Below are 14,981 nucleotides of genomic sequence, written 5' to 3'. Positions count from 1 at the left end.
TTTATATGGGCTGATGATTGTAGAGCTACTAAACAGGGCTTCACATTGATTTTGTAATTGTTTCTCAGTCATTGTCAGTAAATGTTCTCATGTTTATAAATGTGTGATGTTCTGAGGCCAAGGTTTCGTAGTATTATAACATAGATCAGTCAGTATAGATAGACAAAGGGCCGTAATGGTTCACTCCAGAGCGATGGGCGATGAACTACATAACCTCAATGTAAGATCTGAGGACTGTGACGTTCAACACTATACTCTTGGTGGTTTCTGTTTCATAGGAAACTGAGAAACCGATGTCAGACAGATTTTTGTTGTTGTGATCATTGGAAAGACACTTCCCCCAAATGCAAACAAATGAATAGGTAGACAAGTATCTAGGATTTGAAAGGGAGACAACTCTGTATACTATTAAAATCCTGTTTATTGTCTATAAATGTAAGATTCTGTCCTAAAGGCAGATTTGTTGGTTGTTTAAATTATACAGGTCAATTAGAAAATGAGTTAATAGAGAGAATGAAGTTATATATCTATAATATTACTCAGAAAGATCAAAGGATTTTGTCCAAGATTTACCTAGTAATAATCCCATGTCTGCTGATATGCCCACCCATACTGTTGCTGTCCACAGTAGTGAATTATACCCTTCCAAAAATTACACAATTGTGAGTCATTATTATCAGACCATTTGTTGGCTCCTAGGCTTGTACCTATGACATAGATATGGTAAACATTTAAGATCCAATCCTGAGAATTTCTCTGACTGTGAATGAAGTGATGGTTATACCTGTAATATAGAAACTACTGGTCCTGTGACTGACAGTTGATATAAGTAATGTTGATGTTTAAGCCACTGGTCCTGTGACTTACAGTATACACAATGTTACCTTTTAAGCCACTGGTCCAGTGACTTACAGTATACACAATGTTACCTTTTAAGCCACTGGTCCAGTGACTGACAAGTATACACAGTGTTACCTTATAAGCCACTGGTCCAGTGACTTACAGTATACACAATGTTAACTTTTAAGCCACTGGTCCTGTGACTGACAGTATACACAATGTTACCTTTTAAGCCACTGGTCCAGTGACTTACAGTATACACAATGTTAATTTTAAGCCACTGGTCCAGTGACTGACAGTATACACAATGTTAACTTTTAAGCCACTGGTCCTGTGACTGACAGGTGCTAGATTAGCTGAGGTGATGATGGATGTGTCTACCTGAATAATACATACTGTTCACTGATAAAAAGCTGGCAAGTTTCTGCATGTAAAATTCTATGGTTTCAGATAATGGTTGAATGTACATCACATAGCCTACATACTAAACACAAGTCAAATCATCATAAAATTTACTTTTCTTGTAAATTGTATTTAAATCTTTGTTTAAATTTTAGCTGATATTCTGTATTTTGCAGGCTTGCATGTTAAAGAATAATTGTTTATATCTTATCATCATGATATTGCTTCCTGATGTTCTAACTGACTGATTGGACAAATAGCCATCAACATCTGTATCCAGTTCTACTCGTAGCTCCCTCTTTTGACCCCTGAAACACTTGTGGATTACTAAAACAGGTGGGAACACCACGAGTGCTGTTACACATATTGATTTTAAACAGATAGTTTGTCATATTTCATAAGTTCAAGCTCAAACATAAACAAAATTTGAACTCTAGGGATTAGACCTGTTTTATTAACAAAGAGAAAAATACTGTATGATTTATTTATCCTTTACATAGCTTGTTGTAAAGATAGTTCCATTTGTTTTGTAGTACTATTGGGGGACAGGTTCTGCTTTTCTCTAGGGACTCTCTATGTTCATAAATAATAGCACTCCCTGGGAACTTCTGCATGTAAGAACAGTCTCACTCCCTGGGAACTTCTGCATGTAAGAACAGTCTCACTCCCTGGGAACTTCTGCATGTAAGAACAGTTTCACTCCCTGGGAACTTCTGCATGTAAGAACAGTCTCACTCCCTGGGAACTTCTGCATGTAAGAACAGTCTCACTCCCTGGGAACTTCTGCATGTAAGAACAGTCTCACTCCCTGGGAACTTCTGCATGTAAGGACAGTCTCACTTCCTGGGAACTTCTGCATGTAAGGACAGTCTCACTCCCTGGGAACTTCTGCATGTAAGAACAGTCTCACTCCCTGGGAACTTCTGCATGTAAGAACAGTCTCACTCCCTGGAAACTTCTGCATGTAAGGACAGTCTCACTTCCTGGGAACTTCTGCATGTAAGAACAGTCTCACTCCCTTGGAACTTCTGCATGTAAGAACAGTCTCACTCCCTGGGAACTTCTGCATGTAAGAACAGTCTCACTCCCTGGGAACTTCTGCATGTAAGAACAGTCTCACTCCCTGGGAACTTCTGCATGTAAGAACAGTCTCACTCCCTGGGAACTTCTGCATGTAAGGACAGTCTCACTTCCTTGGAACTTTTAGCATGTAAGAACAGTCTCACTACCTGGGAACCTCTGCATGTAAGAACAGTCTCACTCCCTGGGAACTTCTGCATGTAAGGACAGTCTCACTTCCTGGGAACTTCTGCATGTAAGAACAGTCTCACTCCCTGGGAACTTCTGCATGTAAGAACAGTTTCACTCCCTGGGAACTTCTGCATGTAAGAACAGTTTCACTCCCTTGGGAACTTCTGCATGTAAGAACAGTCTCACTCCCTGGGAACGTCTGCATGTAAGAACAGTCTCACTCCCTGGGAACTTCTGCATGTAAGAACAGTTTCACTCCCTTGGGAACTTCTGCATGTAAGAACAGTCTCACTCCCTGGGAAATTCTGCATGTAAGAACAGTCTCACTCCCTGGGAACTTCTGCATGTAAGGACAGTTTCACTCCCTGGGAACTTCTGCATGTAAGGACAGTCTCACTCCCTGGGAATTTCTGCATGTAAGGACAGTTTAACTCCCTGGGAGCTTCTGCATGTAAGGACAGTCTCACTCCCTGGGAATTTCTGCATGTAAGGACAGTTTAACTCCCTGGGAGCTTCTGCATGTAAGAACAGTTTCACTCCCTGGGAACTCTTACATGTGATCATGGAAAAACCAGCAAGGACAGATTTTATGGAATACAAATAGGAGAATATGCTTGAAATACTGGGATATGTCCTTGTGACACAATTCCATGCTTTTCACTATGAAGTGATAAGGGTCCATCTGTTGTAATGCCCTTTTGTAGTGTCTAAAATATAGTGTAATCTTAATGACAATCTGCTATATCTCAATATGGCATTAGTGAGTTGTCAGAATGTTTGCAGTGCTGATGTTACTGGCTGACTGTGTAGAAAATTAAGCACTTCTTGATGAGTAACATCTATGGTCTATTTATTATCCAAAAAATTGTACATTGCAACATCATGCTCAACACTGAGTTACTCCCCTACTGACAACTTGTCTATAGACAGTTCCCATAGTTACATTCCTACACAACCTGTCGATAAAAGACAACTCCTACAGTCACATTCCTAGACAACCTGTCTATAAAAGATAGCTCCTACAGTCACTTTCCTACAGACAACCTGTCTATAAAGAACAACTCCTATAGTCACATTCCTAGACAACCTGTCTTTAAAGAACAACTCCTACAGTCACATCCCTACAGACAACCTGTCTATAAAGAACAACTTCTTCAGTCACAATCCTACAGACAACCTGTCTGTAAAGAACAACTCCTACAGTCACATTCCTACAGACAACCTGTCTATAAAGGACAACTCCCAAAGTTACAGTCTTACAGTCATCATTGGGAACGTTTTAATTTTTAATTCTAATGCCTTTTACTTGATATCATGTTTGGGATTCTGCTCTCCTATAAAAGATTTTATACGCACCACACCCAGGCTGTGATTTGGCACTAAAAACACAATGCTACTAGCACTACCGTGTATAGTATTGAATGTTTGTATCTCTGCCCAGCCTCAGTACCCAGGGAATCCCACTCTACCTGGAACTACCACTGTTGATTATTCAAAACACAAAAGTGGCCATGCCTCGCTTGAGCGACCCAGCTAGAGTGGTTTCGCCTGAATGGCCTTGGTACACAGACTAGGTGTGACATCTCTTGCTAACAGGACCCAGTGTTTGTCAATATTTTCAACTCGAGTTTCAAGAATGCAACAGTACAGGGAGTTTAGTGGATGATCTTTATGAGTAAAACATAGAATACACAGTAGGTGGTTAAAGAGCAAACAGTAGACGCTGAGACACGGGACATTTGATGGGATTGGTTTCTACGCTGACTGATTGGAAGGATTATTAATGGAGACTTCAATGCATTTTAGTGTGATATGAACTATAAGTGAAGGTTGACTCTAACAAGTGTTCAACAGCAGAGAAGGAATATATCTGTTTGCAGTTAATGAAATTCAGCTGTGAAAAATGGCCTAACTGATTCCAATGCATTAGTGTGATATGATTAGTGTATACCATGTTGGAATAAAAAGTCCAAAGTGTAAATGCAGAAGAGAAAGAAACAGTTTTTGATAGCTAGTTTTGTGAATTTGAACTCGGAATTATAATACTTATCACCATGGGTACCAAGTTCTCACGCCTTGTTGAAGTTGTGAATAAAGCACGAAACCAAAGGAACAATTCTACTTCTAGAATCCCTCCATCGGAGAGCTCTACCAGTACAGGAGGTAGGGCCAGATGTCAGAGGACATCTAGTCGGTCATAAGTTAAAGTCTTGTAGGCAGCGAATTAAATTGCTGGGTCATCGGGTCAAATGGTTAAAGGTCATAGGAAATGGAAGACAGAACTTTTTTTAATTGTATAAGGTTACATTTGTTGGTTAAGATCACAGAATCATGTTAACTTTGCTCATAGGATGATATATCATTGTAATTTTAATTTCAAAAAGACTTAAAGTTTAAGTTGAAAAGTGAAAATATTTTATGTTATCATGTTGTCAGACACTAATGTTGACTTAGCTGTTATATGATGAATCCTTTTAACCATTCTATAACTCTTGGTTGAATGCCTGTAAATCTTATTGCTCATCATTAGCTCAGGTTTGAGCTTCAAATGAATCTTTTTAACCCAGTTTCCCCTGTCCATTCATAAGTAATACAAATCACCTTGTATACAGTTATATGGTAATGGCCTTTACATAACCAAGGTAATATAACAGCTCATTTATAGAGAACCACAGCTTATGTTGGCATCAAAGGGTCACTGATTGAAGGGTCACACCTGGACATCTATATGGAGAAGGTTCATAGTTTAAGGTCATGACATTGAGATATGACAGGGGTCAATAACTGAAAAATGACAACCTTGAGATAAGAAAGGGGTCTATGATTGAAGGATCTTGAACGTGAGATATAAGGGGTTGATGGTTAAAAGGTCATGACCTTGAGATATGACAGGGTCTATGATTGAAGGATCTTGAACGTGAGATATGAAAGGGGTCGATGGTTGAAAGGTCATGACCTTGAGATATGACAGGGGTTGATGATCAAAAATGGCCTGACATGGAGGTCTGTAAAGGGTCAATGACCCAAAGATCATGACCTGGAGGTCAGAAGTTAGACTCCAATTAACATGATAGAGCTTCATGTGTTATATAGTCATTCTTTGATCCGACATCTCAAACTACACATATCTTTCTTCACTATAATGAGGAGTGTTGTAGATCAAAACCTCACAGGAGTTATACATATATTATGGGTAATGGTTTTCCCCGAAAAAACCGTCCCATGTATAGCACTACGTAACCATTGATCCAACAGCTGAGGTAGTGATGTTCAGGTCGGATCAATGCCAGACCTCGCCATCGGGAACAGTTTACCTCACACTGACACAGAACCACAATGGCTGGCATTTCTTGTTGAAATGTCTCAAAATGCTTTTATCATAGTCAGAGAAATTTTACTTTTGACTGTTCCAACAACTAGATTTTAAATTCACATGTTGTTCTGTTGTTCGTAGGTCTGTCTCTCATAGTGTTTTATAGTATGATGGATGTGAAATTACGGTCCTTAAAAATGTATATGTCTTAGAATCACACTCTACTTCATCACCCGTAGTATCAGGGAAGGAGCTTTTCAAAGTGCCTGATAGGTTTGTTGGAAATATTCAGGAATTTTTTGGCAAGCACATGTGTCTATCTATCTTTTAGTAGAAAAGAACAGTCTCGTCCAACAGGCTCAATTCTGAAGTATTGATTTAAACAGACATGATCGTCTCTCTGACATTCACGAACATTCTCCTGCAGCCGTCATATCATGTTTAGTGGCAATCGTGTGAAATGTTTGATTTTTTTTCTTTCAGCTTTTCATTACCTTATAACCATCCTCCTCAATTAGTTGTTTACCCACAACAATTAGATCTGTTAGTGTTCAAATACTCAGCTTTTTCTGTCATTGGGTCCATTGACTGATTTTTGTTAAGCTGGACATAAGTGATATGAACATATAGTAAATAAAGGAAGTAAAAAAAAATTTCTATTAAATAATTGCATTGCCTTAGACAAAAAGAATTACAAAATAAATATTATCATTGATCACGGCGATATTTTATTCTTCTGATCCTTTTTTATGTACTTGTAGCTTTGATGGAAATGACTACAGACTTTTTATGTTAATCAGACATTGTGTATGAAAACCTGTTAAAGCTCTCAGACATTTGTCAGTCATGTAGTCTTCTTTTCGGCAATAAAATTTTCAAATGTTTTCAACATTAGTATGTAGTATGTAATCATAAAAAGAGTCAAGTGTTAAGATTTTTATTTTTCACCATCTTTGAACAATAAATGACAAAAAGATAGAAGTGGGAAAAAAATGAAATAAAAATGAATATAAACCATTGAGAAAATAAAAGTTCTGTTGAAAAAACAGTCAAGCCTCGGCAGGACCATGGGTAAACTTCAAGATAACTGAGCATTCGATTGAAAGTGACCTCGAGTGTTTTGCATAAAGTTAGGCAGGATCCGACGGAAAACATTGAAATATAAACAAGGTCTTGGAGTTATACAAGTTTAAGATAACAAGGTTTATTGTTATAAATAAATAATTTTGATAAGATTGAATGAAATAAAAACCTTAGTTTAAAGAAGTCTTGATAAAATTAAAGATTTGTTTTACATCACTGATATTGAACACACAGAAATAAGGTAATATACCATATTTGTAACAATAATGTAACATGCGTTTTTCTGTTGATCAGAGACTGGTCATGATCCTGCTGTCCATGGAGCCCGTATGGAGGATCGATTTTACAACAACGATGCTTTCAGGGTAAGTCTTCTTTTATAGAAACAAAAATATTGACTTGTAAACAGAACTTTAAAATTAATGAAACTCAAAAAGTGTGAAGAAAATTTGAATTTGGTTAAAAAATTTTCAAAACTTAATTACTTATCTCTGTGTTGTAGAGTATTGCTTTAAATATTAATCATATTCTACATGATTTTTATTTTATGCCAATTTTTAAAAAAATTTTTAGACGAATATCTCCTTACTATAACATAATAACTTATATTTATGTTATATTTACATATGATTTTAAATTTCTGACATTTTTTTTTCTGTTTTTTGAGACAAATATCTCCTAGCATGTGTATAGACTACAGTAACACTGGTTCGTTAGGTTGATCATGTTTATAAACATGTATATCTACAATCTTCACTAATGGACTGTTGTCAGTAACTTTATAACGATAGTTTGTCGTGTTGTCCACCTTCACCAATCAGATGCTGGTGTGTTATTGGTTTTATGTTGTAAGGTCCCGTCTACAATGATCGGTCATTAACAATGTCTGTTGGTTAGCCTCCTGACAGTTTATCGGACTCGAGTCTGTGCTCGACTGATCAAACTTCCCACAGATTATTGATTCATCGAATGTCAAAGATGGGAAATAATTGACAGAAAGAAATTGGGTAGAGGGATACATGTTTATAAGGTTCGTTATATATAGCAGCATACATACAATTACAGTCTATATATTTTTGTATTGTGCACGTTGTCCATATGCACATGTTTATTAAGTCCTCGTCATTGTACAGTAATGCATGTGGATCATTCAGTATAACCATTGTATGTAATATCCATCCTCTAACACCCTTTTGAAATCAGTATCCTATCTTGAGAAAGTGATATCTGGTCACTTTTAAACCAGAAATCATATTGCACAGATTATGAATAAACTATATCTTCTTGGTTGTATGGGGTAGGAGGTTATTTTTGGCTTTTTTGGTGTGTGTGTGTGGGTGTGTGTGGGAAGGGTGGTGGTGGAGGTGGGGGTTAGTAGGGTGGGAAGGTAGGGTGGGGAGGTAGGGGGGTAAGGGTGGTTGTGGAGGTGGGGGATTAGTAAGGTGGGAAGGCAGGGTGGGGGGGTGGGGGGTAAGGGTGTGGGAGGAGGGGGAGGGGGTGATGGTTGTATATGTATTATCAACTATCGCCATTATCAAACATACACTACATATTTACCCATCACACAGGTAAATAACTAGCTGTGCCCTGAGTTCTGTACACTGCTATTTACCCATCACACAGGTAAATAACTAAATGTGCCCTGAGTTCTGTACACTGCTATTTACCCATTACACAGGTAAATAACTAGATGTGCCCTGAGTTCTGTACACTACATATATACTCATCACACAGGTAAATAACTAGCTGTGCCCTGAGTTCTGTACACTGCTATTTACCCATCACAGGTAAATAACTAGCTGTGCCCTGAGTTCTGTACACTACATATATACTCATCACACAGGTAAATAACTAGCTGTGCCCTGAGTTCTGTACACTACATATATACTCATCACACAGGTAAATAACTAGCTGTGCCCTGAGTTCTGTACACTGCTATTTACTCATCACACAGGTAAATAACTAGATGTGCCCTGAGTTCTGTACATTGCATATATACTCATCACACTGGTGGGTGTCCAACAATGACACAACATGTTCAGTAACGTTTTTTATAAATTTTTAATAAGGATCGCCCGAGAGACTAGAATATTTTACTAGAGTCTTTGTGTTTTCTGAACAAGTAAGCACAGTGTCAGGTCTGCTTAAATGCCCGTAGACATGCTGGTGATTTAGTTGTCAAGTAGATAAGTGATTGAGATCTATCGCTTGTGTTTTTATTTTTCTTCTTTATGACAGTGAAAAATGTATCTTTTGGTTAGAACATGTTCGCTATTATTGTACGAATTTCAAACAAATGATTATAAGATGAAACGTTGGCTGTAAACTCTGTTTGCTGTGCTTATCACTCTGTGAAAGGTCAGGATCATTTTGAGTCTGGGTCTCCTTGTAGTAACCGGTTTCTTCCTCAGTGAACAATATGCTGGAGGCCCGTCCCATTTAGAGCAATTAAGTGTCTTGTAACACAACTACATTGCACAGACTGCTTTGTGTCTCAGCTTCTTAAGAAACCACCGGCAAATATGTCAAAACATGCACCTTGAATCTTAGCTTTAAGATCAACTGTCTATTACAATTATCATCTTCATAAGATGCTTTTTTTCTTAAAAGGAAAAGATATGAATGAAAACCTTTTGGGAGTTTTTGAGAAGCAGTTAATGTTTTATTTTTTTAACGTTGAACAGGAAGATGAAGTGACAATCAGTCCTATAGTTACACATAATGGTGTGTTTGTTTGTACTTTGAAGTAGGGATCCGTGAAAGAAGAATGGCCTGCCAGTTTGATGGGTTATCTGATAGTGAAGGTCCCAGCCTTATTTTTTCAATTATTTTTTCCCCTGTTGGAATATGTCAGTTTCTGTTGTATGGGATATTGATTATGTTAGGTGGTGTATACTAGTAATTTTTCAGCGAGATACAGCCATGAGCTAGTAGAAGGAGACAATGTGTTAAAAGCATTGTGGCTAGTCCAAAACTAGGCAAACAAACGTTACCTGTATACAACGAGTGACAAGTCATGTTACAGTGTGAACTATTAACTTGTTCAAACATGATGAAATCTTTCATGATATATCAACCACTGAAATTTACCACACAATAAACCCATGCTGTGTAATCAACCCATTCCTTTATACAATTGTAACAGAGGTCTTTATCTGTTTCAATGCCTGGGCAGAAATCGAATCTAGGACCCCTGGTTACTAATCTGACACTCCACCAATCGAGCTAAAGAGAAGTTCTCCTTAGCCGAGCGGTATTTTCTGTCTAGTATTTTACCAGGGTTACACAAGTGTACCATAATATACTGCAAGTAGGCACCCTCTCTCACAAATTAAGTCTTTCCCTCAACCCCCACCTCTACCCCTACCCCTTATAAGACTGATGCTATTTTTCTGTCGTGTAATAAGCCCACCCTCTGACATTGAGCCAGAATTTCTTTATAAGCTCTATAGTCTTATTGAAGGATAAAAATGGTAGAACTTAGATTTTAGACAGACCCAGAATTTTAGGCATTGCTGGTGTAATAGTAACACATCCAGGAAATCAATGGTGTAAGATTCAATGATATCTGTACCATTAGGGTTTGTTATCAGAAAGGAGACCAGAAAGTCTGCAAAGTGCATTAAAGATTATGTAATTTAGTCAGAAATCAGAACTGATACCACAATAAAGTGACGGTTTTATAGAGATCTATTTGTGTTGCAGTCGCCAGGTGTAGACAGTGGGGATTCTCAGCAACAAGATGCTGCCCTCAAGATCCAGACAGAATATCGACGACACTCTGCCAAAAAAGAAGTGGAGGGTATGCGAGAGGAGGATGCCGCCACAACAATCCAAGCTGGGGTCAGAGGTCAACAGGACAGACAGAAGGTTGACGAAATGAAGTAAGTTCCACACAGTTTATAGGTCATTAGTGGTCAGTGGTCACTAGCGCCGACAGAGAATTTACACAATAAAGTAAGTTCCACTGAGTTTATAGGTCAGAGGTTAGAAGTCATCAGGACACCCAGAAGGTTGACAAATTGAAGTAAGTTCCACAGAGTTCATAGGTCAGAGGTTAGAGGTCACCAAACAAAATATTTATGATGTGAAGTAAGTTCTGCTGAGTTTCAAGGTCAGAGATCAACAAGAGAAACAAGTAACAACAGAGTTGAAAGGTTATTAGAGGTCAAAGGTCATCAGGACGAACTGAAGTATATATAGATACAGTTTTTCATTTCTTATGAAGTGTTATCTGTCTTGTGCTTGTGGCTGTGTTCAAGGCAGAGTCAGTGCCAAGTCTGGTAATGAGAATAGACTGATCAAATTATTCCTGGTCACATTTTATTAGCGGATAATGTTAAGTAATTAGGTGGAGTAATGTGTATCAGTAGAGGTCTGAATGAGCTGACGTCCACATCAAGATCGGAAATGATTGTCAAGTAAGTCTTTGTTTCTATTACCAGTATCTGAATACCTGTGATATAATGTAGGGGTGTTATCAGATTGATGTACTGTACTAAAGTAGGTTTCTGTTGATGTACTGTACTAACTTAGGGTTCTGTTGATGTACTGTACTAACTGCGGTTTATGTTGATGTACTGTACTAACTCAGGTTGATGTTGATGTACTGTACTAACTCAGGGTTCTGTTGATGTGCTGTACTAACTTAGGGTTCTGTTGATGTACTGTACTAACTCAGGGTTCTGTTGATGTACTGTACTAACTCCGGTTTATGTTGATGAACTGTACTAACTTATGGTTCTGTTGATGTACTGTACTAACTCCGGTTTATGTTGATGAACTGTACTAACTCAGGGTTCTGTTGATGTTCTGTACTAACTTAGGGTTCTGTTGATGTGCTGTACTAACTTAGGGTTCTGTTGATGTACTGTACTAACTCAGGGTTCTGTTGATGTACTGTACTAACTTAGGGTTCTGTTGATGTGCTGTACTAACTGAGGTTTCTGTTGATGTGCTGTACTAACTCAGGTTTCTGTTGATGTACTGTACTAACTTAGCTATCTGTTGATGTACAGTACTATCTTTTGGTTCTGTTGATGTTTTGTACTAACCTAGGTGTCTAAGAATCATTTCATACATATAGCTATGCATGAGCTAGCTTGGCAATTAATTGAAAGGAGTCTCATGAATAATCACCGAGACACAGTTTTACTTTTCTCCTCTTTTTTGTCTTCATTTGAATACTGGCATTTCTTCAGAATATCACACATCAACTTGATGACTTCTTGAAATCATGCAATATTGATATACAAATGGTGTTGTATTCGTCCTTTGTGTCCAATTCATCAACTGATTTCACATCTATAGAACATCTCTGATCTGATTCATATCTTAACCACTGTACTATGATAGTTCTGCACCCAATTTTTCATATTCACAGGGCAAGGTTAAAGGGTTAAGGTTCACTTTTGAAAACTTCTGCAAATTCATCAGTCAGTGTCAATATGCCTTGGAGTAGGGGATAGGTTGGGGAGGGGAAGTTGGAGGCAATATTTTATAGTTTCTTATTAAATTTGATAAAAGGAAGAAGAAAATTATATTTTTTGTCATATTACAGAGAAACTGAGGCAAGACTTAAGTCAGATGATGTTGACATCAACCTGGAGGACCCAGAAGTTGCAGCTGCTGCTGTCAAAATTCAGGCAGGATTCAAGGGTTACAAGGCAAGGAAAGAGGTTAAGGAATCTAAGGTAAGTAGCAATCCATGTCTGAACCGTAGACTGATTGATTTGTCAGGAAACAAATTATTCTGACCATTAACAGTAGCGCAGCTTGATCTTGACAGCAAGAACCAAAAAGAGACACTAGAGGTTAAAGGTCATATTCTGACCTTTGACCGGATTTGCGTGAACTTCAGCTGTGAAAGGTAAGATCTATAAAAGGGATGGTATAAAGTCACTAAATGACTTCAAACAACAGTTGTGGGTTGTGTTTTAGTGAACTCTATATAATCAAGTACAGATCCTCGAATGATTTAAGTCTTGGAAGTGAGAACTTACATTATGGTCTTCAGTTTGGCAAGGTAAGTCTCGGCATTGCCTGAGAAAATGTTTTCATGGAGTGAAAGCTTCAGCAACTAACGTGAAGAATGCTTTTGTTTGACTAGATTTGGCTGATGTTGTTTGTGGTGTTTAACACGCAAGATATGCTTTTGCACTTTATATTTCACTTTCAATCTCACATTTTCATTACACAAATCAGCAATTTGACACAAAAAATCATTATGTCAAATGATTATCTCCCTTATATTCCAAATGAAATTTGAATTTTCAATTATTGGACATCACTATCTCTTCATTGTACAAAACTTTGCTGTAAGGCTGTGAAAAAAAAATGTTTGAGTAATCTCTCCCTTTTAACTTTTAAATGTGTTGTTTTGTATTTGCTGTAGATCTCTACACTATTAAATATTTGATTAAAAAGCTGTTTTTAGTTTGAGAAAAAAATGTTTAAGACAATACAAGTTGTAACACATTGTTAAGAAGTGAAAGTTACTTGATGTTAATTCACATTACTGAATAAGATTGTTGCAACATTTAATAACCACTTAAGTAAGGGAGATAATTTGATCAACAGTATGGGAGATAATCTAATCTTAACTAAGGGAGATAATCTAATCCTAAGTAAGGGAGATAATCATATCCAAACTAAGGGAGATAATCTTATCCAAAGTAATGAAATAGTCTTATCCATTGCAATAGTCTTATCCATTGCATGAACTGCTATCCTCATTTGCATGATGATGTATACCTCTAAATGGCAACATTTTGTTAGCATTTTTATCTAATTATTTTTGCTAGAACTGAAAATATATCTCAGAAATATCTAATTCAAAATATAGAGTAAGAGTGAAGAAACAACAGAAGAAGGAAATCAGGGGGAGACAACTGTGACACAACAAGAATCTGAAGAGGTAATTGACATAGACCTTGAGGATCCTGAAGTAGAGAAAGCAGCAAACCTAATTCAAAGCAAATTTCGTCGTCATTCAGAAAAAAATTGATGGAAAAAATTCAAACTGAACTTATTTGGAATTTCATAGATCTGTTTTGAATATGTCCCCCAATTTTTTTGGAAAATGTATTGGTGCTTAGTAAAATCGATATTAACAAATATTTTGGCTTTTATCTTTGACTCAATTTTGTCTGTGATTCTATATTTGTGATGTGAAAAAAATACCTATCCTTCACCAGTTCCTTTATTGTACATAAAATGTCATATCGAATAGTCTTGATAACTACAGTAATAGTGTACAGGATAGTGTAATTCTGTTGTATATATTGTCGGTAGGTTTACTAGCCCAGGATAATAATATCCCTGGTGGCAAGGTACATGATATAATGGTAATGTAATATTTATACTTACCTATCATTTGATACTGATGCACCTGAGTGGTGACTTGTCATGCTAATTGGGCGAGGTTGGCGTCATCATTATAAATGGGATAAGACAGTGAGAGTTTCAATTATAAATACAGTACATTAGGGTATTGTAGCTCTCTAAACTGGAAGAAATATCAATTTCTAGATCACCTTGTTATATATAATGGTGAGCTTAATACCACGGCACAGCATCGATCATCTGTCTCTATACTTTTTTCTACAAATCGCTACTAGTCGGGAACGACGAAGCAGATTTTTACCAAATTTGTCTGAAGCATCCTTAGGGGATAAAGACTCATCTTTGCATGAATGCTTGGCCCTGGCCAGTGGGACCTGAAGTTGGGCCCCAAAAAAGGAAATACTTTGAAATCACTCTTCTTCTGTTGGATAGGAATAGAAAGATCCTAGCTTGTCCAAATTTGGACTGAAGTATTCTTTGGTGAAGAGGATTCGTTTAATATAAGTGGTAGGTCTGGGCCCCCTGGGGCAGGAGGGGCATGCAAATAGAGGAATAATTGTAAAACCCTCTTATGTACAGATGAAAGTACTTAAACTGAATATGGTCAAAAGAACTTATGTTAGGAAAGAGGGGAACTCAGGTTATGTAAATGTTTGGTCATGCCTCCCTGTGGGGCAGGGCCCAAAAGGATATATAAAGCAATATCTTTAATATTAATCTTCCTCCTTTGTAGGAATGCTAATGTTTT

General features: G+C 37.4%; 1 protein-coding gene across 1 annotated transcript in view; it reads left to right on the top strand.

Annotated features, from left to right (window-relative positions):
* The window catches only part of LOC132559240 (titin-like), a 90,821-nt gene that overhangs the window by 34,622 nt on the left and 41,218 nt on the right, over positions 1-14,981 (top strand). The window contains exons 2-5 of the mRNA XM_060223857.1: positions 7,184-7,254; positions 10,595-10,773; positions 12,450-12,582; positions 13,734-13,805. Of these exons, the coding sequence (XP_060079840.1) occupies positions 7,184-7,254; positions 10,595-10,773; positions 12,450-12,582; positions 13,734-13,805 (455 nt within the window). The remainder of the gene's footprint in view (positions 1-7,183; positions 7,255-10,594; positions 10,774-12,449; positions 12,583-13,733; positions 13,806-14,981) is intronic.

The sequence above is a fragment of the Ylistrum balloti genome, unplaced genomic scaffold (genome assembly GCF_031769215.1).
Source record: "Ylistrum balloti isolate Yb309-2 unplaced genomic scaffold, AGI_CSIRO_Ybal_v1 Utg370882, whole genome shotgun sequence".
Lineage (NCBI taxonomy): Eukaryota > Metazoa > Mollusca > Bivalvia > Pectinida > Pectinidae > Ylistrum > Ylistrum balloti.
This window is presented reverse-complemented; position numbering and strand designations above follow the sequence as displayed.